Source organism: Passer domesticus, chromosome 2, assembly GCF_036417665.1.
Source record: "Passer domesticus isolate bPasDom1 chromosome 2, bPasDom1.hap1, whole genome shotgun sequence".
Lineage (NCBI taxonomy): Eukaryota > Metazoa > Chordata > Aves > Passeriformes > Passeridae > Passer > Passer domesticus.
Genome location: NC_087475.1, coordinates 5,137,051 through 5,164,088, shown reverse-complemented (window position 1 = coordinate 5,164,088; position 27,038 = coordinate 5,137,051). Strand labels below are relative to the sequence as shown.

Here is a 27,038-nt window from a genome sequence, read left to right as displayed (position 1 = left end):
CCAACCAAACAAACAAACAGCCAACCCAACCAACCAACCAAAACAACAACCCAGCCAACCAACCAGTCAACCAACCAACCAAACAACCCAACCAACCAACCAACCAAACAAACACACAACCCAACTAACCAACCAACCAACCAACCAACCAACCCAACCAACCCAACCAACCCAACCAACCAACCAACCAACCAACCAACCAACCCAATCAACCAACCAACCAACCAACCAAACAACCCACCAAACAACCAACCCAACCAACCAACCTAACCAACCAACCAACCCAACAAGTGCACAAACCCCGGCCCTGCCACCCCTCCTCGCCCCAAGGCAGATCCATCAGGAACCTTCCACTGCCTCGGGGCAGGCTCGGGCCATGGGCTCGGGTTTGGGGTTGGATTTGGGCTCGGGCTGTGGGGTCGATGGGTCCAGAGGGTGAAGCTCTGTCGGTCCCGTCCGTGCGTGGGTGAAATCGGGGCAGTTTTATTTCCAATCCAGCTCCCTCTTCAACCTCCTCATCTTCCTCCTCTTCCCTGGCCACCCCGCTCACAAGGACAGGGTCAGGGATAGGGACAGGGACAAGGACAGGGGACGGTTCAAGGACGGTGGGAGCAGATGCAGCCCCGTCCCTGGAGCGGCTCTCCCGGGAATTCAGGGAAAGCTCATCCATGGGGATGCTCCGCTCCAGAAAAAGAACAATTCCCCTCCAAAACCCGTGTGGAGAAGGGACTCAGCCTTTGCCACCGCGGGAGGAGGGGGACCAGGGGCAGGGGGGACAGCTCGGCCTCCTCTGCCTGCTCTGACCAAATCCTTGGGATTTTTTTGTAGGTCTGGGCGACGCCTGGGGACAGCCGAGCAGGATCGGCCCTTTGGATAACGTGGCCATGGAGCTCGGATCCCACTTGCTTCAGGTACTGTTCCTCCTCCTCCTCCTCCTCCTCCTCCTCCTCCTCCTCCTCCTCCTCCTCCTCCTCCTCCTCCTCCTCCTCCTCCTCCTCCTCCTCCTCCTCCTCCTCCTCCTCCTCCTCCTCCTCCTCCTCCTCCTCCTCCTCCTCTTCCTCCTCCTCCTCCTCCTCCTCCTCCTCCTCCTCCTCCTCCTCCTCCTCCTCCTCCTCCTCCTCCTCCTCCTCCTCCTCCTCCTCCATCTCGTCGGGCTGGGAGAGCAGAAAACCATTGGCACCAACCACTTATATTCCAATTATTTCATTATTTTTCGCCTTTGGTACGGGCAGAAGCAAGAGGTGCTCATCCCCTGTGCTCTCCCAGCCCTAAAAGCTTCCACCAGGGGCCCCAAAAGTGCCGGGGATGTCCCCAGGGAGCCCCCGGGGGAGGGGACCGGTGTTCCCCGCTGGTGACTCGGGAGGGGACACCTGGAAGGGGACAACAGCTGGGTTGGACCTCCCGGGACGTTAACACCTGAAAATCCCGCTGATCACAATCCCGGTGATCTGCTCTGGAATTCCTCTGAATTCTGAATTTAGAAAGTTGTAGCCGCGGGAGGGTGCCAGCAGGAGAGATAAAAAAAAATTGCGTTTAACTCAATTTTATTTTATATATATATATGTATACACAGAGATAGATATATATATATACAGAGAGACATATTTATTTATATTTATATTTATATTTATATTTATATTTATATTTATATTTATATTTATATTTATATTTATATTTATATTTATATTTATATTTATATTTATATTTATATTTATATTTATATTTATATTTATATTTATATTTATTTTAAAAATAATTTTATATATTTATTATTATTATTTCTTTTTTAACACGTGAACCAAACGCAGTGCGGGTTTTCTCCCCCGATTTTAAAGAGCCACTAAACCGGCATCATTTAGCGGGCGGGTTTATTGTGGGAGGTGAATTCCTGCTCACAGACCCGGGGCTGTTTTCACTCCTTCCCTCGGCCAGGGATAAAAACCCAACAGAAAATCTCCGCCCGGGCTCTGCCGCCTCCCCGACCTTGGGAATGACGAGCTCAGTTCTTTATTTGCCACCACGGAGCATCAGCCGCTCTCCCGCGGGGAAAAATGAGATTTTTGGGAGGCACTGACAACATCCAGGCAATGGCAGAGCTCAGAACGATCTCCTGGGGAGGCATTTCCAGCCTTGGAATTTTATTTCAAGTAGCTGCTGCCCTCTCAGCTGTTTCAGAGTCACGAGTCCACCTGGAAATGCTGATCTGGCTGTGTATAATAATCTGTATGATAATTTAATTTATATATTCAAATACAGAGCCAATTGTATAAATCGTTGCTGTTACTCCTCCTCCTGGCTGTTCCCCGTTTTGTCTGGCATTAATTGAATTTATAACAAATTAAATGCTGACCACCTGTAACTCTCATTTTACAGTTCAGCTATTTCTGAATGATGAATGCTGAAGGTTTTAATAAAACCACATTTGCTGCAAACCTTTTTTTTTTTTAAGGGTTCTTAGACTGAGATTTTCCATGTGAATTTTCAGCTTCAGTGTGCTTCCCTGTACATGAAATTCTGGGATGTGCTGCAGTTACAGCAGCATTGACCCAAGTTTATTAATGTTTCAGGGTAAAGCAATTGCAATGCAACAATATTTAAAGCAAAATTGTGGCTAAAACTGCAATAAAATATTTCCCATTATAGTATTTCTACAAAATTTAATTTATGCTTAAAAAAATTGGGAAAGAGTAATCTGGTTTCAATTATATGCTGTAGAGTCATTAGTAGGCCAGAGAATAATTTGGAATATTTTCTTATTGGGGTGGCACTAGAGGTGCATGAAGTAGACAGGATTTTATTGCTTCTCTTCCAGTTCAGTGACTTTAAACGGATTAAAACAGGTGGTTGTTTTACTTATGTACTGTAAAAATTATTTTTTCTCTTCCAAATATATTTTCCAGTGATATTCACCTGTGGGAATATTCGCTGATATTCACATGCCACGTGTTGATCAAAGCTTTCTGTGCTGGGTAGGGATAATGCAGAGTTTTTGCTATCAGCTACTTTTGAAAAATGCCTGAAATTGGGCACTGAAAAATCAAGGATCCCCCAAACTGAGAGGTTTTGTATCCAAATCATGGCCAGTTTTGGCTGAGCTGTACCACATTATTCATTTTTTCTCCTATAAATCATATCTGACTAAATCAAACTTCAGTTTTTACTCACACAGGCAATATTTGCCTCCCAGCCAATATCCTGTCAAGGAGAATTTGTAGGATTGGATCTCAAGTTTGTGTTGGTGGAGGTTTGCAGACTGCAAGGATAAAACTTTATCACACTCAAAGAGGGACGTTTGTGCTTATTAATTTTGGATGCTGGCAGAGGATGAGGTTGGTCAGCTTGATTGGGGTTTTTTATGTCAGAAAGTCCCTAAATTGAAAGGAGAGATCATTTATACACAGCCACCCTTGAATTATTATTATTTTTTTTTTTTTGGAAGGTAAATTCCCTTTGAGACTCAAAGGGAGATATTTGTGCTTATTAATGTTTGGATGCTGACTTTTTCTGCTTTCTTTTTGGAAATTTTCTTTCCAAAATTTCTTTCTGCATTGTTACAGAGCAGAGAGCTCTCTGTTCAGAAACACAGTCTTGAAAATGCAGCCAAATTTCAACGTTGCTCGTGGTGCCATGAAACAAATTGCAAATAGCAGTGAGCTGGGTCTGCCAATTATGCCATAAAAAATGGCTCAGGTAGGGCCTGACTCCCCCCTGAGCACCACAGAGCTCAGGATTTGGGCTAAGCACTAAAAAAAAGCCTGAATCAACAGCAAAATATTCCCTGAAATTGCAGCAGCAAAGCTGCATCTGCAGGGAACGAGGTGGATTTCACAATGAGCCTGAGTTTAAGGGAACAAAATCAGATAAAAGTTTCTATTCCTTAAATTTTACCTTTGTTGAAGTCAGAAATCACCCTCCAAAATACATTTTTTTCCCCACTGTAAATGCTTTAAAGGGATTTCTTGCTGCTTACCCTGTGCATTTCTTTTTATTTCAGACTTTGGATGGATTTGTTTTCGTCGTGGCATCCGATGGCAAAATAATGTACATTTCTGAAACAGCATCTGTGCACCTTGGCCTGTCCCAGGTATGTGCTCTGACACCTAAAGCAGAAATAAAACACAATATTAAATACAAATTTGGACCCTCACACTGCTGCCTTGCTTTTATATAAAGGTTGTTTTTTTTTTTTTTTTTTTTTTTCAGGGTTGTTTGAAGCTTTTTTCTCCTTGAAAAGAGCTTTGGTAAAAGACTCAAATTTCCTTTCCTTGCCACCACATCACCCCTGTCTTTATATCTGTTCTTGTTCATTGTATTTTACTCCTCATTACCTTTCAGAAGGGCCATAAATAATATGATATTGCAAATTGCAGCTGGAAAGCCGAGCGTGGTAAGGCAGCAGGGCTGAAATAAAACTCAGAATTGGAGTCTGGGAGCCTTAGATTGTGTCAGATATTGAGGCTGCCTCTGAAAGGCAGAGAAATCTGATGTGGAACAGGGGGTTTATGGTAAAAGTCCTGCAGGAGGAGAAAAAAAATAAAATATTTTTTAAAAAAAGGAGAAGGGGGGCAGATTTATGAGTGTTCACATGGAATTCAGGGCAGTTTTTCCTGAGTTTTTCCAGCTCAGTGGTCTTTTCAGTAAAGCGTTTTATATGGTTGTGATAGAACTCATAAAACTCAGTTTACTACTGTTCTGCACCAGAACTATGAGGGGGTTTTATGTTTTTGGGTTTTTTTGTTTTTTTTTTTTTTCCTCTTAGATGGACATTTCTAATTTTTTTTTTGGATAGGCAGAAGGGCAAAGAGCCTGAATTTATTGCAGAAATTGACTTTCCATGCTTTTGTTTGTAGCTGAAATTCACTGGTAGCACCTGACCTAAAGTTTTCCAAAGTCCCATTAAAAAAATTCCTCATTAATTTCAGCAGGCCCTTGATGAGACTTGTAAGGAGCTGAAGTGTTCAGTTGTGTATCAAACATTTATAAATAAATAAATGAATTGAAATAAAGCCTAAACAGCAGAGGAGATGAAGCTGAGAGAGAGGAGAATATTCTGAAAACATCTGGTTAATTTATTTCCATAAACAGAGAGGGGGGTTTTAATGGTGGGGATTATTTGTGTATCTTAATTTTTTTGTAGTAATCCATATTTTTAATTGAAAAATGAAGTGGAGTTCTTTGGATGTGTGTTTATAACAGTGATATTAGCATTAGTGGCTATGAGAGAAAATAGAACTCAAGAGGTAGAGAAAACAAGGATATAAACCCATAAAACCATTTCTAAACCCCTGTTTCTTGAGTATCTTTTTAAAAAAGTCATTTTGGTAATAAATAGCTACCATAAATACTTTTTTTTTACCTGTTAATTTTAAAAATATGAGCAGGAAACATTCAGAGTTCTGTTTGTTCACTCTGTTATGGTACAGTTTTAGTTGTTTCACAACATTTAATTCATGCTCAAATTCCTTTAAATCTTGTTTTGCTTCAAAATAAACTTCCTTACACAAGGGCCCTCTTTTCTACTCATTTTTCAGCCTGGGTTTCTCTCACCCTGAATTTTTAATCCTGAAGGATTCAGGATTTTACCTGCTAAAATCCATCCATTTATTCAGTGCCATTATCCCAAAGCTCTGAGCATTCCCCTCCATCCATCCTGGAGCAGGAATTCCCTGTCCCGTATATTTTTCTCCCAAAATTTTCCAATTTTTGCCCAGAAATTGTTCTTTTGGAGGAAAATCAAGCTACCAGATCTTGTAGGTCTTGGTACTATTATTATTATTATTATTATTACTATTATTATTATTATTATTACTATTATTATTATTATTATTATTATTATTATTATTATTATTATTATTATTATTATTATATTTTTATTATTATTAACCCAGTTATTTGGTACAATTAAATAATTATGGGATCAATGGGAGACTAAAGAGACTTTGGCACATGTAGGAAGAGGGGACTGGCAGTGTCACAGAAGTTTTAATCCTATTTATCCCTCCTTTTCATCTGCACTGACTGAATTCCATGTGCATGGAAATATCTATAAATCCTTAGTGCAAGAGGTGCTGAGCAAAATCAGGAGGTTTGGCCAAGTTGTTTTTTTGAAGGCAGTTTAATCAGCAAAATCCCAAACCTTTCCCTTCAGCAGAGGTTTGGAACAACTGAGCTTGATAGTTCTGGGATTTGAAATTTAAGGGATCCTCAAAACACAAAAATTCACAGTGAAAAGGGCTTTATTTATAAAATATATTTATAAACAAAATCTTTAAGTTAATTTTTAATTTATTTTAAATTTATTTATAAAATCTCATCCTGACCTATCACCAATCTGTTCTTGCTCTGCCTCAATATTCTCTTTTTGAAGGCATAACTTTGCTTTAAGCAGCACCAGCACTAATTTTGGGCTGCTCCCACTCCTCAGAACACAAATCCATTTACAGGGATATTCCTGTCAGCTCCCAGGGCCTCCAAAGGAGTTCTTGTTCCCACTCCTGTGGAAATCCTGGGATTTCTGCCCCTGCCATCAACCAGAACGGGCTTGGGCAGGAGAAGTCAATTCACCCAGCCATAATTCCACATTTCATTTCCAACAAGAGCCAAAGCAAGCTGAGAGCAGAGTGGTGGTGATTGGAAAAACTCCTTCAGAGTGGGCACAGAAAGGCCTTTTTATTAAATAATTTGACAATTAACCAGCCCACACATCAATTTCCAGCTCGAGTGCCATTTGTTTAAAAATATATAGTTCAACTAAATAGAAAAGCCATTTAAAAAGATTTTTGCAGACTATTTTTGGAGGCCTGCTACAGTGGCTTTTATCTTCTGGTTGAATTGAACTTCAGCAGGAAGAAATTAAAGCTTGAGAAATAGCCAGGCTGGCTAAACCAGTCATAAATTTAAACCCAGCATTAAGGACTGGTTTTAAGCACGGCTTTGCCTCAGAAACAGAGTTTCTGAAAAATCGACATCTTCATTTGTGGCCCCGCCACTTCATTTGTGGCTTTGGAGTTTGATTTGCTCCCAGCTGGAGCAGGAAAATGGTGAATTTTGCTGTAGGACCCCTCCTCCAGCTCACCCCAGCTGGCCCCAGCCCAGGGATGAACTGCCTTCGACTGCTTGGGACAGCCAATTTCTTGCCTTTTTTTTAACATGGATAACAAACAACTTCAAATTCCCCAAATATTTTTCTCCCCCTCAAAGTCCAAAGGCACAAAAAAGAAAGGAAAATCCTCTTGGGGAGCGATGTGGAAAGAGAAATTTTAATTTAATTTGAAGGTCTGGAGCTTATTCCAGCAGTTTTCTGGATCCGTGAGGGAGCCAGGCTTATCTCCGACTTCTGATAAATCTTGAAATATTTAACCACAAATATCTGAACTTTTCCAGGAGTTTATTTTGCTTTTATCCAATGAGTCTATGAGAGAAAAAAAAATGTAATTATTTGCTCTAGTATCCATCCACTTAGTCCTGTGTGTTTATTATGAATCATTCCTTGGCTGGGGAAAAAAAAAAATCTGAGTTGCTCATAAACCCCTTGTTAGTAGGAAATGCTGAGATTTGGCATTTACAGCTATTAAAAACTGCATCAAGGAAGTTGCTTTAATAACCCAAGGCATGGGGGTTTAGCTTTATGAATTGAACTGTAGAATTTCTGTATTTTTAAAGTTTTCAAGGTCTCATTGTGGGCTTTGAAAGAGCTGAATGTGCCTAGCAGGGGGTGAGAGTCCAAATTATGGACCCATATTTTGGTTATTTGACCCTGCCTTAGCCCCCATCTCTTTGCTGGTGGTTTTATGTTTTAAAGGCAATTTTGAAAGTCAGTTTTGGGGTCAGTTGTTGGAATCTGAAATGCAGGGAACTCTCAGAACTTTGGGCCTGGAAGTCAAAGCTTAGAATAAAACCCAGGATTTGATCTGAGACCTTGGAAAAGGCTCCCAAACTGAGGTGCTGGAAGGGAGAATGTGGATTTGGAGTTTAAAGCACAGACACACTGAGCTAAGGAAAGGAAAGTTTAGAGTTTTGGAGTTTAGGATATAAAAATAAAAGCAGTTCCAGAGGTAAACAAGGAGCTCAGAATGCAGCACTGTGGGTTTGTGTGTCAGAACATGATTGGCTAAGGAAGCTCACACTGTAACATGGGTCCATATAACAAAATATTTAACAATTGGGTCAAAACATAAATATCCTTTGTTTTATTGGTCAATAAATTCTTAAAAAAAAATCTTCTAAGGGTCTTGGGACCTTCTGAACCATTCTGTGAAGATGTGAGCTGAACTCACCTTTCCTGCCTGTGGAGAAGATAAGAAAAATAAATCACATCACCTAAAAAACTCAGAGTTCCCATCCCTAACTCATTCAAAATTCAGTGAAAATCCCCAAAGTCAGTGTTGTACCTTTACCTCCTGCTGATTTTCCTGGGCTTGCAAATAAACCCATCAGAATAAAAATCTTTTCAGTGTTTATAACAAGGAAAACCAGTTATTATTGCACAAAGAATTTTAGGCTTGAATTTTAGACATGAACCCTGAGACAAAAAATGAAATGTTGGATAAAATTGTGACCTTTGACCCTTTGAATCCTGTGGAAAAATGTGCATTTCCATGAGGAATCATTTTAAAATAGGTGACGAGTTTGGGAAAAGCAAAATCATCCATGAGTTACAGTTTTTAAGAGAAAACATCAACTACAGTTGATGGGGTTGGTCAGCTTGATTGGGGTTTTTAAATGTCAGAAAGTCTCTAAATTGAAGGGATTTTATAGGGATACATACATATATATATATATATATATATACACACTTTATTTATTTATTTATTTATTCATTTATTTATTTTTTATAGGGAATTTATACACAGCCACCCATGAATTCTCTCTCTCTCTCTCTCTCTCTCTCTCTTTTTCTTTTTTTAATTTTTTTTTTTAAGAGAAATTCTCTGCTAAAAGTGGCTCTTTCATCCCAAGGGCCAAACATTCAGGAAAAGAAAAAAGTCACTCTTAACCAAAGATGAAATAATGAGAAGAGGGTTGTAAGTGATGCTCCTTGGCAATTCTGTAGTGTTCTGAAAATAAAATGCCCATCACCAGAAAAATTTTTAGATTTTTTTAAAATGTAGGTGATCAGGATATTTATGAAGACACCTATTGACATTTGCAGGAAGATTGTCCCCTTGTGATTAGAAACAAACAGAAGAATTTCCAGGCATGAGTCACAGGGAGATTTTGTGTTTTCCTTCCTCCCTGATACAAAATTTGATGTGGGGTGTTCCTGCAGCAAGCCCCTGCCTGCTTCTGGCTGAAAAGGAGCAGCCAGTGCGTTTCAACTTTTAGAGAAAATTACATAAATGAAGCAATGTAGAAAATCCCCTTCCCTATTCCATCTTTTTCTTTTTCTTTTTCTTTTTCTTTTTCTTTTTCTTTTTCTTTTTCTTTTTCTTTTTCTTTTTCTTTTTCTTTTTCTTTTTCTTTTTCATTTATTTTTATTTTTCTTATTTTTCTTTCTCTCTTTCATCTTTTTCCTTCCTTCCTTCCTTCCTTCCTTCCTTCCTTCCTTCCTTCCTTCCTTCCTTCCTTCCTTCCTTCCTTCCTTCCTTCCTTCCTTCCTTCCTTCCTTCCTTCCTTCCTTCCTTCCTTCCTTCCTTCCTTCCTTCCTTCCTTCCTTCCTTCCTTCCTTCCTTCCTTCCTTCCTTCCTTCCTTCCTTCCTTCCTTCCTTCCTTCCTTCCTTCCTTCCTTCCTTCCTTCCTTCCTTCCTTCCTTCCTTCCTTCCTTCCTTCCTTCCTTCCTTCCTTCCTTCCTTCCTTCCTTCCTTCCTTCCTTCCTTCCTTCCTTCCTTCCTTCCTTCCCCCTCTTTCTCTCTCTCTTTCTTTCTTTCTCTTCTCCATCTCTCCTTTCCTTATTTTTTCCCTCTTTTTTTTCACTTTTCCTAGCTCAGTGACTTTTCAGTCCTGTTGGAAGCTCAGCTCACTGTTGATGTTTTTGTGCTGTTGGAAAGGAGCAGTGGAGCAGTAGATGCTTAGAGGAGGGAAAATAAAAAATGAGTTTGCACAGCCCTGGGAAGGGACATTCTATGAATAATGCAGAAAATTGAAGGATGAGGAACATTTTCAGAAAAAAAAAAAAAATAAAGAGAAAAGATTGCTTTGTTGGGTCAGACAACTTCATTTATTCCAAAGAAAAGGCAACTCCCAGGATCTCAGAGAGGAGCAGGATTGGCTCAAGGATGGCTCCAATTACTGCACCTCTGATCTGGGGGGCCCGAGGCACATCGGGCAGCTCAGAACAATTGACACTCATTTCAAACCCAGCAATGGCAGCAGCCTTCTGTTTTCCTTTACATTTAAAAATTTTTTTAAATTTTTTTTTTTTGAGATTTTTACGAATTTTAAGCCAGGAGCAATCGACTGGGATTAATTTCTGCATCAAAAGCAAATAATTTCACAATTCTTCCTGTTCTTCCCAGATCAATTCCTCATTCTCTGCAGCTTTCTTTGCCTTATCCTACATTGTAAGGAAATTCAGGAGAGGATAAAGGAAAATTATTTTCAATTTTTGTCTATTTATGTGTGCTTTGTATCAAATGTTGTGTGGCAGAGGAAATTAATCTATAAAAACCTCAAAGCAACAACATCTCCTTTGGATTCCCAGACGTGGAGAGGATAAATAAAAGAATTCTGCTCCGTTTCCAGATAAATTCCTCATTTTCTGCAGCTTTCTTTGCCTCATCTTACATTGCAAGGAAATTCAGGATAGGATAAAGGAAAACTATTTTCAATTTGGGTCCATTTATGTGTGTTTTGTATCAAATTTTGTCAAAAATAATCGATAAAAACCTCAAAGCAACAACATCTCCTTTAGATTCCCAGAATTAGAGAAGATAAATAAAGGAATTAATCTCTGTTTCCCCCTTAAATCCATTCCTGAAACTTTTGGGGACTTTTCTCAGGGGTTTGGGAGGTGCCAAGCAGAGCTGGCAGAGGGGACACAGGGGGCACGAGGCTCTTTTTGGGTTTTTGTGCCACTGTTACCAGTGGGAAAGGCAGGAGCACATCTTGTGCAGGCAAAGTTCAGGGCAGGACAAGGAATACACAAATATTTAAGGCAGATCTTCACTGGGAGTGTTTGTCCAGAGCAGTGAAAATCCCTGGAAATCTGGGTTTTTTGGGTTTTCTCAGAGGCCATTTGTGTAACCTTAATTTTTGTAGCATAATTTTAATTGAAAAAATTGTGAAGTTTTTTGGATGTGTGCTTGTTGGAACCCTGGCTGCTGAGAATTCCAGACTCTCTGTGCTGCCAGGCACTGACCCCAGGAGAACACTGCACTGACCTGAGGCCCTGGAGAAGCTTCCAAAATGGAATGACAGAACTGGGATTGTGGGTGTGCAGTTTGGATAGAAGTGTGTGATATCACAGGGTGGGGAACTCAGAGTTTAAGGGTTTAGAATGCAGGAATAGATAGAAAGCAGGATGGAGGGTTTAGGGTGGAGGCTGCTCCTTCTTCTTCACCTTTTTCTGCTCCTTTCTTCTTCTTCTCTTTCTTCTCCTTCTTCTCCTTCATCTCCTTCTTCTCCTTCTCCTTCTCCTTCTTCTTCTTCTTCTTCTTCTTCTTCTTCTTCTTCTTCTTCTTCTTCTTCTTCTTCTTCTTCTTCTTCTTCTTCTTCTGCTTTTTCTGCTTCTTCTTCTCCTGGTTCTCCATCTTCTCCCTGGGTTTGGGTGGTTTTGTGTAATTGGATAAAAAAGTCCCCATTGCGGGCACGGGTGGTTGGGTTTTGGGTTAAAAGTGAAAATAATTTAGGTGTCATCTCTTAATTAGACAGTTTATCTTAAAAGGCCTTGTAGAGAGAGAGAGACAGGGCTCCATTTTTAGTTTGTTGGAGTGAAGTGCTGCAGAGCTCAGGGTTTGTGAGACTGTGACAGAGATAAGAACTGATAAACATCTGAGTCCCAACAAGAAATTCCACCTCACACATTTAATCCCGACCTTGGCAAAAAAGAAGTTAAGACTCACCATGTGTTTATAACAATGATATTAGAATTAGTGGCTATAAGAAAATAGAGCTCAAGAGGTAGAGAAAACCAGGATATAAAACCATAAAAACCACTTCCAAACCGCTGTTCCTCGAATATCTTTAGCAAAAGTCATTTTGGCCCTGCTGGGGGTGGGAAAACACAAAAGGATTGTGTGAGAGCAGGTGAGAGCTTCTGGGAACCTGGAGGAACATCATTTTTATTTTAATATTTGCCTTCCTGAGAGGCATTTCTACAGCTCCGAGTTTTCCTCCCGTTTGTGGCAATTGAACATTTCTACAGCTGCTCTAATTTATCACTTCATTCCCAGCTCTAACAGGAGCTCTTCTGTCCCTGATGCAACACCAGAAATTCCCACAAAAACCTCTCTAACATCAATCACTGCTGAGGAAAGAATTAATTGGGATTAATGGCGGTGATTTGGAAGATGCTTTTGGTACAGCCAGCTCATGTTTTAACACTGGAGTGTTTGAGGGCAGAAAATGATCCAGCTGCTTTTATTCCATGTTTTTTTTTCCAGGTGGAGCTCACTGGAAACAGCATTTATGAGTACATCCACCCCTCGGACCATGATGAGATGACTGCTGTCCTCACTGCCCACCAACCTCTGCATCCTCACCTCCTGCAAGGTATTTCTGAGATCTGCCATTAAAACACAGTGAAAAAATAATTTAAAAAAACAAATTCCAGGTTGAAATGTGACAAATTGCAACCCAAAGCATTCCATGAATCCGTAAGTTTTTACATTTACATTTATGTCTTATTTTTCTTTTTCTTTTTTCTTTCTTTTTTTTCTTTTTCTTTTTCTTTTTCTTTTTCTTTTTCTTTTTCTTTTTCTTTTTCTTTTTCTTTTTCTTTTTCTTTTTCTTTTTCTTTTTCTTTTTCTTTTTCTTTTTCTTTTCCTTTCTCTTTTTCTTTATCCTGTTCAAAGCTCAAATGCGGGAGCAGCAGGAACTCAAAACTGTGATCCAGGATTTAATGTTCTTACAGGGAATAAAGTACCCTCAATTAAACAATGCCTTTTATGCCATGGAGCTTTAAAGAGGTTTTTATTTTAGCCCAGCGGTCATTTCATCTCTTTTATTTTATCATCATTGCAGAAGCTGCAGAAATCTTGTGGTGGCCTGGTTGTGCACAGCTCAGCTGCATGGTCTGAGTGGGAAAAAACCAAAACAATCAGCTAATTGGGAAATGGAAGGATATTTTGAATATTTTAAAACAACTGTTAAATTCAAAGCTTGGACAAAAAAAAACCCAGACTTAATATTCTCCACTGTAGGCAGAGCAGAAATGGGTTTGGCAAAGGACTTGGGTTTAGAAAATCTCATTTAAAAAGTGACTTTTTGAGGAAAATCTTGTCCTCTTCTGCTGTCACACACAGAAATATTGACCCCACCCTTCGTGTGTGAAATTGTCACCTCAGTGTTGCAATTTCTGTGTCAGAAACAAAAATATTCTCATTTTTTAAGTTTGTGCTTCCTTGGGGGCAATCCTTTGAAGTTGCAAAGACCAGAACCAGCCTGGCTCCACCACAATGGAGCTCCCACTTGTATTTCAGAATTGATTTATCTGCATTTATTGATTTAAGCTGCCACTTCTTGTCAGTCTTTTCCAAGCACAGCTCCTAAAAAACATGAGGAATTTTGGGTTCTTGCTACAATTTTGTTCAGGATTTTTTTTTTTTTCCAGTTTTGGTGCCCCTCTGTGATTCCATCAGGGCAGAACTGTAAATTCTGAATTCAGGGAATGTTGATGTGCCTGGGAGCACCTGGACTGCTCCAAATGCTGGAAATGCAAGAATTATCTCAGCCTCCTTCCCTTTTGTTCCTCCCCAAACAGTTTTTTTTGGAAAAAAATCCCTCCCTTGGTGTCTTGGAAAGCAAACTCTTATTTTTCTCAAACTCCTCTTATATGATTATTTCATACTTTGTTCATTCCTCTGTCAGAATTAAAAAAAAAAAAACTGATATTTTTAAAAAATAGCATTTTTCTTCCTTGTTCCAACTTACTGAAAAAAGAAGGAGACACCTCTGCTGTAAATAATTTAAGGGTGATTTTCATGGTGGGACTGGATAATCTCTAAAGTCTCTTCCAGCCTCAATAATTCTGTGAAATCCAGGAATTTTCATTCAGGTTTGCTGATATCCAGAATTAGTAGTGAGATATTTTAATATCTACTGGCTTGGCAATGGCAACAGCCTCCTGTTTTGCTTAAAATTTAAATATTTTTTAAATTCATTTTTGGAGATTTTTCCAGATTTAAAGCCAGGAGCAACCGACTGGGATTAATTTCTGTGTCCAAAGCAGATGATCCCACAATTCTTCCAGCTCTTCCCAGATCAATTCCTCATTCTCTGCAGCTTTCTTTGCCTCATCCCACATTGATAAGGAAGTTTAGGGTCGGAATAAGGAAAGTTATTTTCAATTTTGATCCGTTTATGTGTGTTTTGTATCAAATTTTGTGGAAATTAATTGCTAAAAACCTCAAGGCAACAGCATCTCCTTTGGATTCCCAGATTTGGAGGACATAAATAAAGAATTAAACTCTGTTTAGGGATTATTTTATTTTATTTTATTTTATTTTATTTTATTTTATTTTATTTATTTTTATCTCAGTTCTGGAGGGGGTGTATAAAAATATCCAGAATCTACAGCTAAATCTTTCTAAAATGCACAGAATGAACAAATATTTATTTACTGTTCTCTTCCCCGTGCCAGTAATTCCCTTTCCTGCAGTGTTGTATCCATTAAAATCTTGAGGTATAACCTGAAACTACCTGGCCTGCAATAACCAAAAGAAGTTTTTTATTTAAACCAGTGAAGATGTAAAACTATTGAATAAATGACAGGAATGAAGCAACTTCTGCCTGTATCTGAGTAGATATTTTCAATATTTAAGAAAAACATGGAGTTCTACAAATAACTTAAAGGGCAGTGAAGTGAAAGTGGCTTGATTAAAAAAAAACCAAGAGGAAACCAGACTATTTTAATGGCATTTTTTGTCATTTCAGTTGGATTTTCTCTCTTTTAACCTTTTAAGACACGCCTGAATCATCAAGTCACTGGGTGCAATAAAAATTTTCCTTTTATAACTTTATTATCTTATAGATTTCTGCAATCTGGGGCGTTGCTTAGGAATAAAAATCAATATTGAACTGCGCACACAGACTTTTATATCCCAAATTTCCAGCTTGGCTCACGGTTCTTGCCTTGCTCAAGATGTTTTCTTCAGCTAAAGCTCAGATATTTATATTAATTTTTAGTTCAGCAGTTGTAGCTGGATAAGATCTGTTTTGAGAGGAATAAAATCACAAATATCAACAATATCTGTGCTCTGTGATATTCTGTTAGTGGGATTAAATAACCCAGAGCATGGATTATTTTTGACCTCTGGTTTTAAAGTTTTTGTAAATTTGGGTGCTGCCTCTTTATTTATTTCTCAGGGAAATGTAAATAATTGTTTTGCATTTCACAATACTACTTAAACTTATGAAGAAGAAGGTGAAGACGAAGGACTTGTGTCTGCTATTTTCTTTTATATATAATTCTATATTTTAAAACTTTAAACTCTATGTTTTCTGCTCAGTGGTATTACACATCTCTATTCAAACTCCACACTTATAATCTTAGTTCTATGATTTAATTTTGGAAGCTTTCTCTATGGCTTTAGGTCCAATGCAGTGTTCTCTTGGGGGTCAGTGCCTGGCAGCACAGAAAGTCTGGAATTCTCAGCATCCAGGGTTCCAATCCATTCCAGGATTCTGGAATTAAGAAGTGACTTAATTATTGCATGCACAAATTTCCAAAGAAACAAAATACTGGGAACTAAAGTGTGGATTTAGATTGAAAAAAAAAAAACCCCAAAAAACAAAAACAAAATTTCAAGAACCAATATCTGTGCATTGAAACCACGAAAGCTCAAATCAGAATAATCACACATTTTTAACTGGGAGTTTGATCAGCCACAGGAAAAACATTCTGAGGGAAGCAGTGATTTCTTCCAGTTTTGATGTCTCCAGATCAGGGTTGGTGTCTTCGTAAAAGACAGAATTTAGGGAAAGAGAAGTTATTAAACTCAGCACAGGAGTAAAGCCTTTGATAAGGAAATTTAGGATAGGAATAAGGAAAATTATTTCAAATTTCAACCCATTTATGTGTGTTTTGTATGGAATTTTGTGTGGCAGAGGAAATTACCTGCTAAAGACTTCAAAGTAACAGCAGCACCTTTGGATTCCTGGACTTGGAGAAGATATTTATACTTATATTAATTTTTATATTACTAAATATTTATATTATTTATATTTATATTTTGTAGTTTTAGTTTATATCTTATTATTTTTATAAATTAATATTTTAATATTTATATTTAATGACCTGAACTGCCCAGGTTACTCCTCTGATTTATTTCTCCTTCAGATTCTAAGTCTCCAGGCCATGGCTTAATGAAAAGCATAAACCCCATGAGCTGTGGAGGCTTTGGAGGATTTCAGCTCGAACTTACAAAGTTTTTAAGTTGCTTTTTACTTGCATGACCAGCATAGAAAATGCAAAGCAATGGGTGCAGATCCCTTGCTGTGAGAGAAGCCAACAGCTGAGGCTGTTTTGGGTGTGCAGAGGGAATAATCTCCCTCTCATACACATTAAAATTGGGAATGGCTCAGCAAATGACCTCATGTGAGTCTTCAGGCAAACCTTGTTTCATTTTTAACGAAACAAATCCACTCTATTCAGCTGGAGTGGGTGAGCAGGAAAAATAAGAAAGAGGTAAATAAAAGAGGAGAATATTTTGATATTCTCCAAGCTGTGAGTGCTGGCTGTGCTCAGGTCCCAGATGATGCCCAATATTGCTCAGGTATTTCTGTTCTGCAGCACCTCGGGGTGTTTTGGGTTGGTTTGGTGGCTGTGAAGCCTCAACCCTGAGTTTCACACTCCTTGTTCCACCTGCACAGGCTGGCAGGAGGATTCCTGGGCCTCTCTCCTAAACCAGGATCAGATAAAAGCAAACCTGCCAACCTGCAGAGTTAAATTTGTGACTGACCAGAGCCTGGGGCTGCCTCCTTAGTGCAGGACCTGTCAGGGGCTGCTTGTGCTGCCCTGCCAAATGCTGGCTCATCCTGGAATATCCTGACTGGGGAGGGACCCACAAGGATCGTGGAATTCTGGCCCTGCCCAGACCCCCAACAATCCCACCCTGGGCATCCCTGGCAGCACTGCCCAAAGGCTCCTGGAGCTCTGGCATTCCCTGGGGAGCCCGGGCAGTGCCCAGCTCCCTCTGGTGTTGTTGAGAAGGATACACGACATATTTACACACACACCTGTGCAGAGATAACAATGGTTACTGTTGGAACCCTGGCTGCTGAGAATTCCAGACTTTCTGTGCTGCCAGGTACTGACCCCCAAAGAGAGCACTGCATTGACCTGAGGCCCTGGAGAAGCTTCCAAAATGGAATGACAGAACTGGGATTGTGGGTGTGGACTTTGAACAGAAATGTGTGATATCACAGGGTGGGAAACTCAGAGTTTAAGGGTTTAGAATACAGGAATAGATATAAAGCAAGATGGAGGTTTTAGGGTGGAGGCTGCTCCTTCTTCTTCACCTTCTTTTCCTCCTATTTCTCCTTATTCTCCTCCTCCTCCTCTTCTTCTTCTTCTTCTTCTTCTTCTTCTTCTTCTTCTTCTTCTTCTGCTCCTCTGTCGCCTTCTCCTCCTTCACCTTCTTTTCCATGGGTTTGGGTGGTTTTGTGTAACTGGATAAAAAAGTCTGCATTGCTGACCACAAGTAGTTGATTAAGTTAAAGGTAAAAATAATGTAAATATAATTTCTTAATTAAAAAAAATTATCGTTAAAAAGTCTCATAGAAAAAAAAATACATCTCCATTTTGTAGGTTGCTAGTGAAGTATTGTAAAACTCACAACTTATAAAATTGTAATGTAGATAAAAACTAATAAACATCTAAATCCAAATTTAAAAAATGCCATCTTACACATTTAATCCCAACCCTGACCGGAGGAAAAAAAAATAAAAAAACCCCTCAACATTACTTTATTACAAGGTGTTTTCAAGTTTTATACCCTTAACAAAGCGTGATCATAAGCTATTAGTTATATTAAAACAGCTCATTATATTTATTGGAGAAAGTAATAGCTTATTGTATTTTACTGGTACAAAGTAATTAATGTTAATAATTAATTGGAAAGACTTTAAAGCAAATTATTAAGGTATGGATGTTGTTCACTAAGGTACCACAAATATCACTTATATATTTATTGTGTCACTTGCTTGTTTTTTTCTTTGCTATGGATAAACTCTTATTAATTTCTTTTCCTGCTAAATTAGTTGTTTGCTCTGCTAAGCCTGTCTGCCCCTGGGCAGTGCCCAGCACCCTCTGGGGGAAGAACCCTGTCCCAAAATCCAACCTAAGCCTGCCCTGGCCCTGCTCCAGCTGCTCCCTGGCTCCTGGCAGGTCACAGATCAGAGCTGGCCCTCGGGAGGAGCTGCAGCCCCTGAGGAGATTCCCCTCTGGAGCTTCCTCTGCTCCAGCTGGACCATCCAAGTGTCCTCTCCTTGTGTGTTCCCTCCAGACCCTTCACCACTCTCATGTCCCTCCTTTGGGGACTCTCTGAGAGCTTTTAGATCTTCCTTCCATGGTGGCACCCAAAACACCCCCAGCACTCGGGGTGAGGTCAATCAACAGCAGCTCCAGAAGCCCTTGCAGGGCTTTGAGGAGTCTGATCCTTTCCTCTCCTCACACAGAGCTTAAATCCAAACTTCCAGGCCAGCCCAAGCTGCCAGAGCTCAGCAGCAAAGAGTTTTGGCTCTGGCATGGCGAGGGGACAAGGCTGGCAGGGGTTTGTGACACTGATGCCTTGTGCAGGCTGAACCCAGAGCAGAGGCTGGACAGAGTTAATTAAAGAATAAAGCAGGGATTTATGAAAAGGCCTCCATGGATCCACCTTGGGCAGCACAAGAGCCCAGCCAGGGCTGCACCCAAGATGAGCCCAAATGGTCCCAAAATGCACGAGCGCTGCCGGGGTCTCTCCCTGGGCTCAGCTCTGCTCCATGTGCACATTGCAGTTCAGTGTCCAACCCCAGCTGCAGCCCCTGCAGTCCCATCCTGCTTGTTTTTCTCTCTGCAGCCCACGGGGTTTGTGCTCCTGGGCTGAGATTTGGATCATTTGTCCTTGGTGCCCAGCTGGAGCAGGAATTGTTTTGTCTCCCTGCTCTGTGCACAGAGCTCACCATCCCATAATATGAAGCTCAGCCCCACACACTAAAGCAGCACAGAATGTGAAAAACAGAAAAACTCAAACCTGAGGCATTGATGCCACGAAGTTCCCTCTCCAGGGGTGATGAGCGCTTTGGAGGAGGCTGAAATTGGGGCTGGATTTTAGGGACTGGGTGCTGAGGGTTGCTCCAGGATTATTGATCACATCCAGCCCCCACCAGCAGGGTCTTTGAAGGGAAAACCATGGAATGCCAACATAGGCTGGGATGAACATGAACAACCAGGACCTTAAGGCCTCAAATGTTACTATCAAAATGTCTGGGTTGCTGCTCTGTCTCCCCATTTATGCAGAAATCTTTGTTTCCCAGTTCTCAATGAAGAGTTTAAGGATTGCAGCAGGGCAGCAACACTTCCCAACCCATCCATCTCTTGTCCTGGCAGCTGCTGCAAGCAAGACAACAAGAAAATAAAAAAAATATTTGCACTGCAGGTTAACCAGGAGAAGGAATTAATCAATGCTGCCCCTCCATGTGTGTTTGCAGGCAGACTCTGTGTGTCTCTTATTGCTTTCAGATGCTTTTCCTGGGATTTGAAAGCTTTAAAACACATCTTTAGCTTCCCAAATCTTGCTGACTCACACGGCAAGGCGTGGCGTGCTAACAGCAGTTTATGAACATTCCCCAGAGCAGGGAAGGAAATGTGGAAGTTCCTGCAGTTCTCCCAGTTTTCTGCTAACAACTGGATCATTCGGAAATGATGAGTTACAACCTGATGGAAGCTGCAGAAGAATGTGGAATACATTATGTCAGCCTTTCTCCACTCCACTTGATGCTTTAAGGGCTCTGTTTCCCTCAGCCAAGCAGCAAATCCCTGTGCAGAATTTGCCTTCACCTTCCCTACATGCAGAAATTTCATATTTAAAGAAGGGAGTAGAAAAATTTTGTATCTGGCAAGATGTTTTTTGCATGAACTTATGAAGAATTTTTCTAGTAGTACATGGGCAAAATACCAATATGGAAAGGCATTTTAATTTTCATTAATTTAAATATATTTGATAGGAGAACCATTACTCTGAGGTGATGGCTTAATATGATCCCATTGCCACTGTTTGTTAGGGTTACTTTAAATCTGAGAAACACAGAAATAGTAATTTTATAAATTCTAATTTACAAATTATAATTAAAATTTTTGATGTACAAAAGTGGAAAAAGAGGGCAAATTGCTAACAACTCATTAAAACATCTCTTTTCATTGGTAATTACAGTAAAATCTACCAAATCAGAGTGTAAAAATTTATTTTCCTCTCCTGCTGAGCTCCTTCCCCAGGAAAACTTTGGGAGCTTCACTTGGAGGAGAAAAGGAGAATTTAGGCAAACGTCAGTGAATGGCTGAGTTTGGATATGATAGGAATGAAAATGGAGAATTTCCCCTCTGCAGCATTGCCAGGATTCTGAACACAGGCAGGAAATGGAACAAACTGCTCAAATGGGGAGGAAATTTGGGCAGTTTGTGCAAGTTTGGAACTCCAGGATGGGCTGACAACACAACTGGTTTTGCTTTTTCTACCCCAACAAATAATTACCAGGGAAAATGAAAATGTTTACAAGTCCCTTTTGCCAATCCTGGATTTCCACCTTCTAGGATTATCCTGAAACAGATTTTTTTTTTGTTTTTTAGGTATCTCTTCTGTATGAGCCTTGTACCTAATTTTTGGTTTGGAATTTGTGTCACCCTTGCTCAGATTAAGGGATGGAAGTTGTGGTGTCCTGTATCCTGTTCAGCCTGGAGAGGAGGAGCTTCCAGGAGACCTCAGAGCCCTTTCCAGTGCCCGAGGGGCTCCAAGAGAGCTGGAGAGGGACTTCTCATGAGGGCAGGGGGGGATGGCTTTAAACTGACAGAGGACGGGGTTAGATGGGATCTTGGGAATTAGGAATTGTTCCCTGAGAGGGTGGGCAGGGAGGGGATGGATTCCCAGAGCAGCTGTGGCTGCCCCTGGATCCCTGGCAGGGCCCAAGGCCAGGTTGGACACTGGGGCTGGAGCAGCCTGGCACAGTGGGAAGTGTCCCTGCCATGGTGTCTCTGGATGAGTTTTAGGATATTCCTCTGCTGGCAGGAAAGGCTGGCACAGCTGGCATTGTTCACCTGCACAGGAGAAGCTTTGGGCTGAGCTCAGGGTGGCCTTGCAGGGCCTGCAGGAGCCCCAGGAAAGCTGGAGAGAGACAATTTCCAGGGCATGCAGGGACAGCACACAGGGAATGGCTTCACACTGAAAAATTACAAGTTTAGGTGGGATGTTGGGAGAAAACTCTTCCCTGTGAGGGTGGGCAGGGGCTGGGATGGAATTGCCAGAGCAGCTGTGGCTGCCCCTGGATCCCTGGCAGTGTCCAAGGCCAGGTTGGACACTGGGGCTGGAGCAGCCTGGGACAGGGGAAGGTGTCCCTGCCATGGCAGGGCTGGCACTGGATAATTTTTAATGCCTTTCCAAGCCAAACCATTCTGGGATTCTCTCTGTGTGTCACAAATCCATGACCTTGTGCTCACCAGAGACAAGCTGAGATCCTCCTGAGCTCTCTCAGCAGGCCCTGGGCTGTTTGGGCCCCAGATGCTCTGCAGACCCCACCAGAATAACAGCAGAGCACGTGTGGCTTCACAGAACAGAGCAGACCCAAAAAAATAACCAACAGAAAGGGACAAAACCATGCAGAGTGTCTGGGGGCTGGGCAGTGAAGTGGATTTCTGTTATCTGTGTTTCCAGAGTGGAATGGTCCAGCAGGGACATGGGGACAGCTTATCACACCTGTGGGATGCAGGAGCTCCAGGCAGGAACTAGGTGGGCAGGAAATTCTTGTCTTTTCCATTTTCCATCTCCTCCACCAGAGCTGGAATTTGGGTTTGCACCCCAGCTGCTCTGTGGAGCAGACACGGATCACTGGCTGGGCAAGAGCTCCCAATTTTAATGGTTCTTTCCAGATTTTTTTGTGCAGTGACAGATGAGGTGCCCCCATTCCTAAAGTAACACGTGGGCAGTTTTAGGAATATTGCTTTACAAAGTGGTTCTGCAACAAAGCAGTGTCATGTTTTGCTAATGTCAAAATCTGGAAAAGGGAGATAAAAGAGCAGCTTTTACCTCAGAGAAAACAAAGGCATGAGAGGTGAAGCTGTGGGGAAAAAAGTTCATGGTGATCTTCTTTTCTTCACTCCACTGAGCAACCACAGGATTCTGTGACTGTTTTCTGTCAAAAAAGATTAAAGATGGATTGGAAAGGAAAGATGGATTTCAGAGTTGCTCCTCTAGGGATGGACAATCCTGGCTTCCATAAACAAAACCATAATTTCACAGAAATGCTTGGACAATCCTGCTTGGCAGTTGTGCAATGGGAGTGAACAAATGCACAAATTCTTTATCCAAAATATCGAGACTCCTTTTCTTTATCATGGCATTTATTCTGTTTATGAGAGTATGAAAATACAAGTCTGAAATAGAAAAAAGCTGGTTTATTCTTACCTTAAAGTCAAACTGCATTGCAGGATGTGCTCATAAAAGGGATTCATGGAGAGGAGACCCGTTGTAGAAATGGTGCTCTGGGAAAGAAACACAACTTCTCTATGTGCACACCATGGATTTTCTGTGTTCTTATTCCCAGGTCACTGTGTTTCAGCTCTGGGGGAGTGTTTGGAGAAATCTGGCCTGGGATTTGAATTAAACCATTTAATTTCTGCCTCATTTATGGCTTTTACTGAATCTACTCAGCTCCATTTGTTCAGGCAGGGAGATATGTAGGCTGAGCAGGCAATAGGGAAATAATGATTAAAATAGAAATAATAGTTGGAACAGAAAAGCTTTGATGAGTCTGATAAGGGAAACATGGATTTGAAAAAAGAAAATAAACTGTTGTATTTGAAATGGACATCCTGGACATGGAGATGGGCCCTGATTTCATGGAATCACAAAATCATGGAATGGTTTGGGTTGGAAGGGACCTTAAAGCTCATCCAGTGCTACCCCACTGGGTGCTCCAAGCCCCAGTGTCCAACCTGGCCTTGGACACTTCCAGGGATGGGAAAACCACAAGAATTTGGAATAATAAATAGATAAAATATAAGAATAGAATAGAATAGAATAGAATAGAATAGAATAGAATAGAATAGAATAGAATAGAATAGAATGGCTGAGCTGGAAGTGACCCACAAGAATCACCCAGTTCCAGCTGGAATATCTCTGAGGATTCTCTGCTCTCTCCAGGTTTATTTTGGTTCTCATCCTTCATCAGCTGATGTCTGCAACATGTTGGTTTCACTTTTCTCTAGAATGAACAGAATAGTTTATACATAGAATTTTGAACATTTTTTAACTCTCAGAGAAAAAGAGTTCACATCACCTCCAATGATGCATTTAGATAATTAACATTCCTGAATAATTAAATACAGTGGCCAAGCTTTAGTTATTAGATGAATATTCTCTAATAATTAAGAAGTTTATTTTCCTTTAGTGTTTCTTTGTGATTCAGTCATAACATTTTATTATTCATTATTTTCTCTCTTGCTTTTCGTATCTATGTTTTTAACCCAGAGATCTCTTGATCCTTCAGAACTTCATTGGGTTTCTTTCTTTTACCTCTTCTTGACAGCCGAAATTCTCTCTGGGCTCACACATTTGCTTGAAAGAACCCCAGTGATATCAATAATTTCACTACTAAGTCTAGATGTTGCATGTTGTTATTTTTTTTTTCAATTTTTACAAACTTAACTGTGATTTCTTCTATTTGAATATTCAGTGTCTCCCTCTTTGTTTGCTAAACCTCTGAGTACCCCATTTTCTGCATCATCCTCATCAGAGGGGAGAATCTTTCTCTTAAAGCTCATCCAGTGCCACCCCATTGGGTGTTCCAAGCCCCAATGTCCAACCTGGCCTTGGACACTTCCAGGGATGGGAAATCCACAAGAATTTGGAATAATAAATAGATAAAATATAGGAATAGAATAGAATAGAATAGAATAGAATAGAATAGAATAGAATAGAATAGAATAGAATAGAATAGAATAGCTGAGCTGGGCTGGAAGTGACCCACAAGAATCACCCAGCTGTGATATTTTGAGTTTTGCTTTATTCTGATGGATGTGGCAGCATCCAGCAGGATCCCAGGACTTTATTTTCCTTTCAATCAGCTTTACAATTGCAAATTTAATTGAGTTTTTTTTTTTTTGCTTTGCTGCCCATTTCTGCTACTTTTGAGGGTACTGAGGGGTCACACTGGCAAAGTTAATACAAAACCTAATTAATTGTGGACATTAATTCACAGTGTTACTCCTCCAGGTCGTTATGGGAGGGGTTTGGTGCCACTTCCCTGCTCCATCAGGGCCATCCCAGAGCACAGGGCACAGGGTTGTGCCCAGCTGTGTCCCTGCTGTGCTGGTGTTTGGTCATTGCTGTTGAATCCATGAATTCCATGGATGTTCCCAGCTTCTGGAGCCATTCCTGACTCATGGGATGAGGCTTCAGCCACAGCAAATCTCTGCTGTGTGGCTTCCCCCCACCCAATGTGTAAATTTGTATTTAAAACTCCACAGTGGGTGTGCCAGCTCCTTCAACTGCCAGCTTTTCCCCATAAGGATCTAATTTTAATTAGCGAGATAAACGGGAAATTCAAATGTTCAGGAAACATTTACTTCCCCTCCTTGCTAAATCCATTTTCTGTGGCTGTATCTTCAGACCTTTAACTACCAAAATTAAAATAGAATTAAAATAGAATAGAGAACCTGTTGGTTGTGAGGCTCAGATCACTGGAGGGGTGAATTGGGTGATGGAGGCACAAAAATCAGGAGTAAAACTCAGCAGTTCAATCAAATTAAAGAAAGATCCCAAGCAATGGCAGTGGGTTTTGGTTAAAACCCTGTGGGGAGTTAGGACAAAACTGAGGACCCTCCTGCTTCCCTGATTTTCCTATTCACAGTTGTACCAAATAGGTTTTCTTTCTTGTCCTAAAACAGTTCTGCCAAACTGCAACCTTCAGTAAAAAATCCGAATTATTCAGGGTGTCTGGACCATTATTGAGAGTAATTACCTTTACAGATAAAAATATTCTATATTATTCATATAATAAATACAGAATAAAGTGAATACATATATTCTATATTACTGATATTCTATCAGAATATTCCTGCCTTATAACCCTAGCAGAAAGTCTGTGTGTACCTGGGCAATGACCCCATGAACTTTAAACCTTTCTGGAGGTTATCACTGAAGGTATTGGTTTAAAACCAATCTTCCAGGGTGGTTTTGGAAGTCAGACACTGCAGATGGAGCCCAGAAGGTCTGGGCATGAGCAGCCACGTGCACTCCAATTATTACAAACCCACTGAATTTTCTTGTTCCCCATTCTGTTGCTATTTTGGAGATTCCCTCAATTTCCCCACGCTCCAAAGAACACTTTTCCTTCCCTTTACCCATAAGGAACTGGTGTTTGTTTGGAAACAAAAGAATTCCTTGTGAAGTGCTGGGACCCTGGTCACTGAGAATTGGAGACTTTCTGTGCTAGCAGGCAGTGACCCCCAAAATCCACTACATTCAACATAAAGCTGTAGAGAAAGCTTTCAAAATTAATAACAAAACTAAAATTATAAGTGTATAGTTTATATAGAAGTGTGTAATATCACATGGTAAAAAACATAGAGTTTAAAGGTTTAAAATATAATAATATACATTAAAAAAAAATAAAAGTTTAAAAGCTAGTCCTTCTTCTTCACCTCCTTCTTCATGACTTTAAATAATATTATGTGAATAAAAATATATATGCAAATAATATTACATTTCTGCTTCTGCCTAAAGCTGAAGCACCAACAAAGGAAGAGCAATGTTCTGGCAGGTTTGGGACCTTCAGGAATAAATCAGCAGCAAAATGTGCTTTGTGCTTTCAGAATATGAAATCGAGAGATCCTTTTTCCTGAGGATGAAGTGTGTCCTAGCCAAGAGGAATGCAGGCCTGACCTGCAGTGGCTACAAGGTAATGTTTATAAATAATGTTTATAAATTACTCCTCCACCCCTTAAGTGCTTGACAATTGACAAGGTTATTTATCTAGGTGTTTGTTTGGGGTTTTATTTTTACTTTATGCTGAGAGCAAAGTTTATGATGAGAAGAATCAGAAAAGATCCCCAAAATGCCCTCAGTAATTCAAATTTAAACTTGGTGGCACACTCCCTCCCCTTGGTCCCTGGGAATTCTCTGGAGGCCAGCCCTGGAGCTGCCAGGAGAGCACAGTTTGGTTTTATTCCCCCAGGGAACAGGAAGCAGGTGAGGCAGGAACCCAGACACAGGAATTTGGACATTTTCCACATCCCACCCAGTTGCACAAAGCACCTCCTTGGCCTCAACACTAAAAAAACTCAACCACTGCCATCACCTCAGGGTGGAATTGTACTAAACCACCAAGTCTGTTTATAAATCTTATAGTTTGTATGATGTTTTTTTATTTCTGACATGAAATCAGAAGCCACGGCAAACATTGAAGTCATAGAATAACAGCTGTCATTAGAGTAGTTTTTATTTTCATATGTGCGGGCAGATTTTATTTTCAGATTTGCAGTACTTTTTCTTTTCATCTTTACAGACAGTTTTTATTTTATCTACTGTAGATTTGCAATAGTTTTGATATTCAGACTTGCAGGTAGTTTTTTTTTTCAGCCTTATAGACAGTTTTTATTTTCAGATGTGAAAGCAGTTTTTATTTTCAGATTGGAAGTAGTTTGTATTTTCAGGTTTTCAGTACTTTTTATTTTCAGATTTTCTGTAGTT

General features: G+C 40.4%; 1 protein-coding gene and 1 long non-coding RNA gene across 2 annotated transcripts in view; one reads left to right on the top strand and one right to left on the bottom strand.

The window, feature by feature from the left end:
• Positions 1-27,038, top strand: part of SIM2 (SIM bHLH transcription factor 2) — a 59,069-nt gene that overhangs the window by 7,291 nt on the left and 24,740 nt on the right. The window contains exons 2-5 of the mRNA XM_064406605.1: positions 829-911; positions 3,995-4,084; positions 12,540-12,648; positions 26,162-26,247. Coding sequence (XP_064262675.1) covers positions 829-911; positions 3,995-4,084; positions 12,540-12,648; positions 26,162-26,247 — 368 coding nt within the window. The remainder of the gene's footprint in view (positions 1-828; positions 912-3,994; positions 4,085-12,539; positions 12,649-26,161; positions 26,248-27,038) is intronic.
• LOC135292435 (uncharacterized) lies at positions 12,974-22,056 on the bottom strand. Its single transcript, XR_010354780.1, has 3 exons — positions 21,788-22,056; positions 17,617-17,788; positions 12,974-13,171 (listed from the first exon to the last, which is right to left on the bottom strand). It is a non-coding gene; the product is annotated as an uncharacterized LOC135292435 (long non-coding RNA).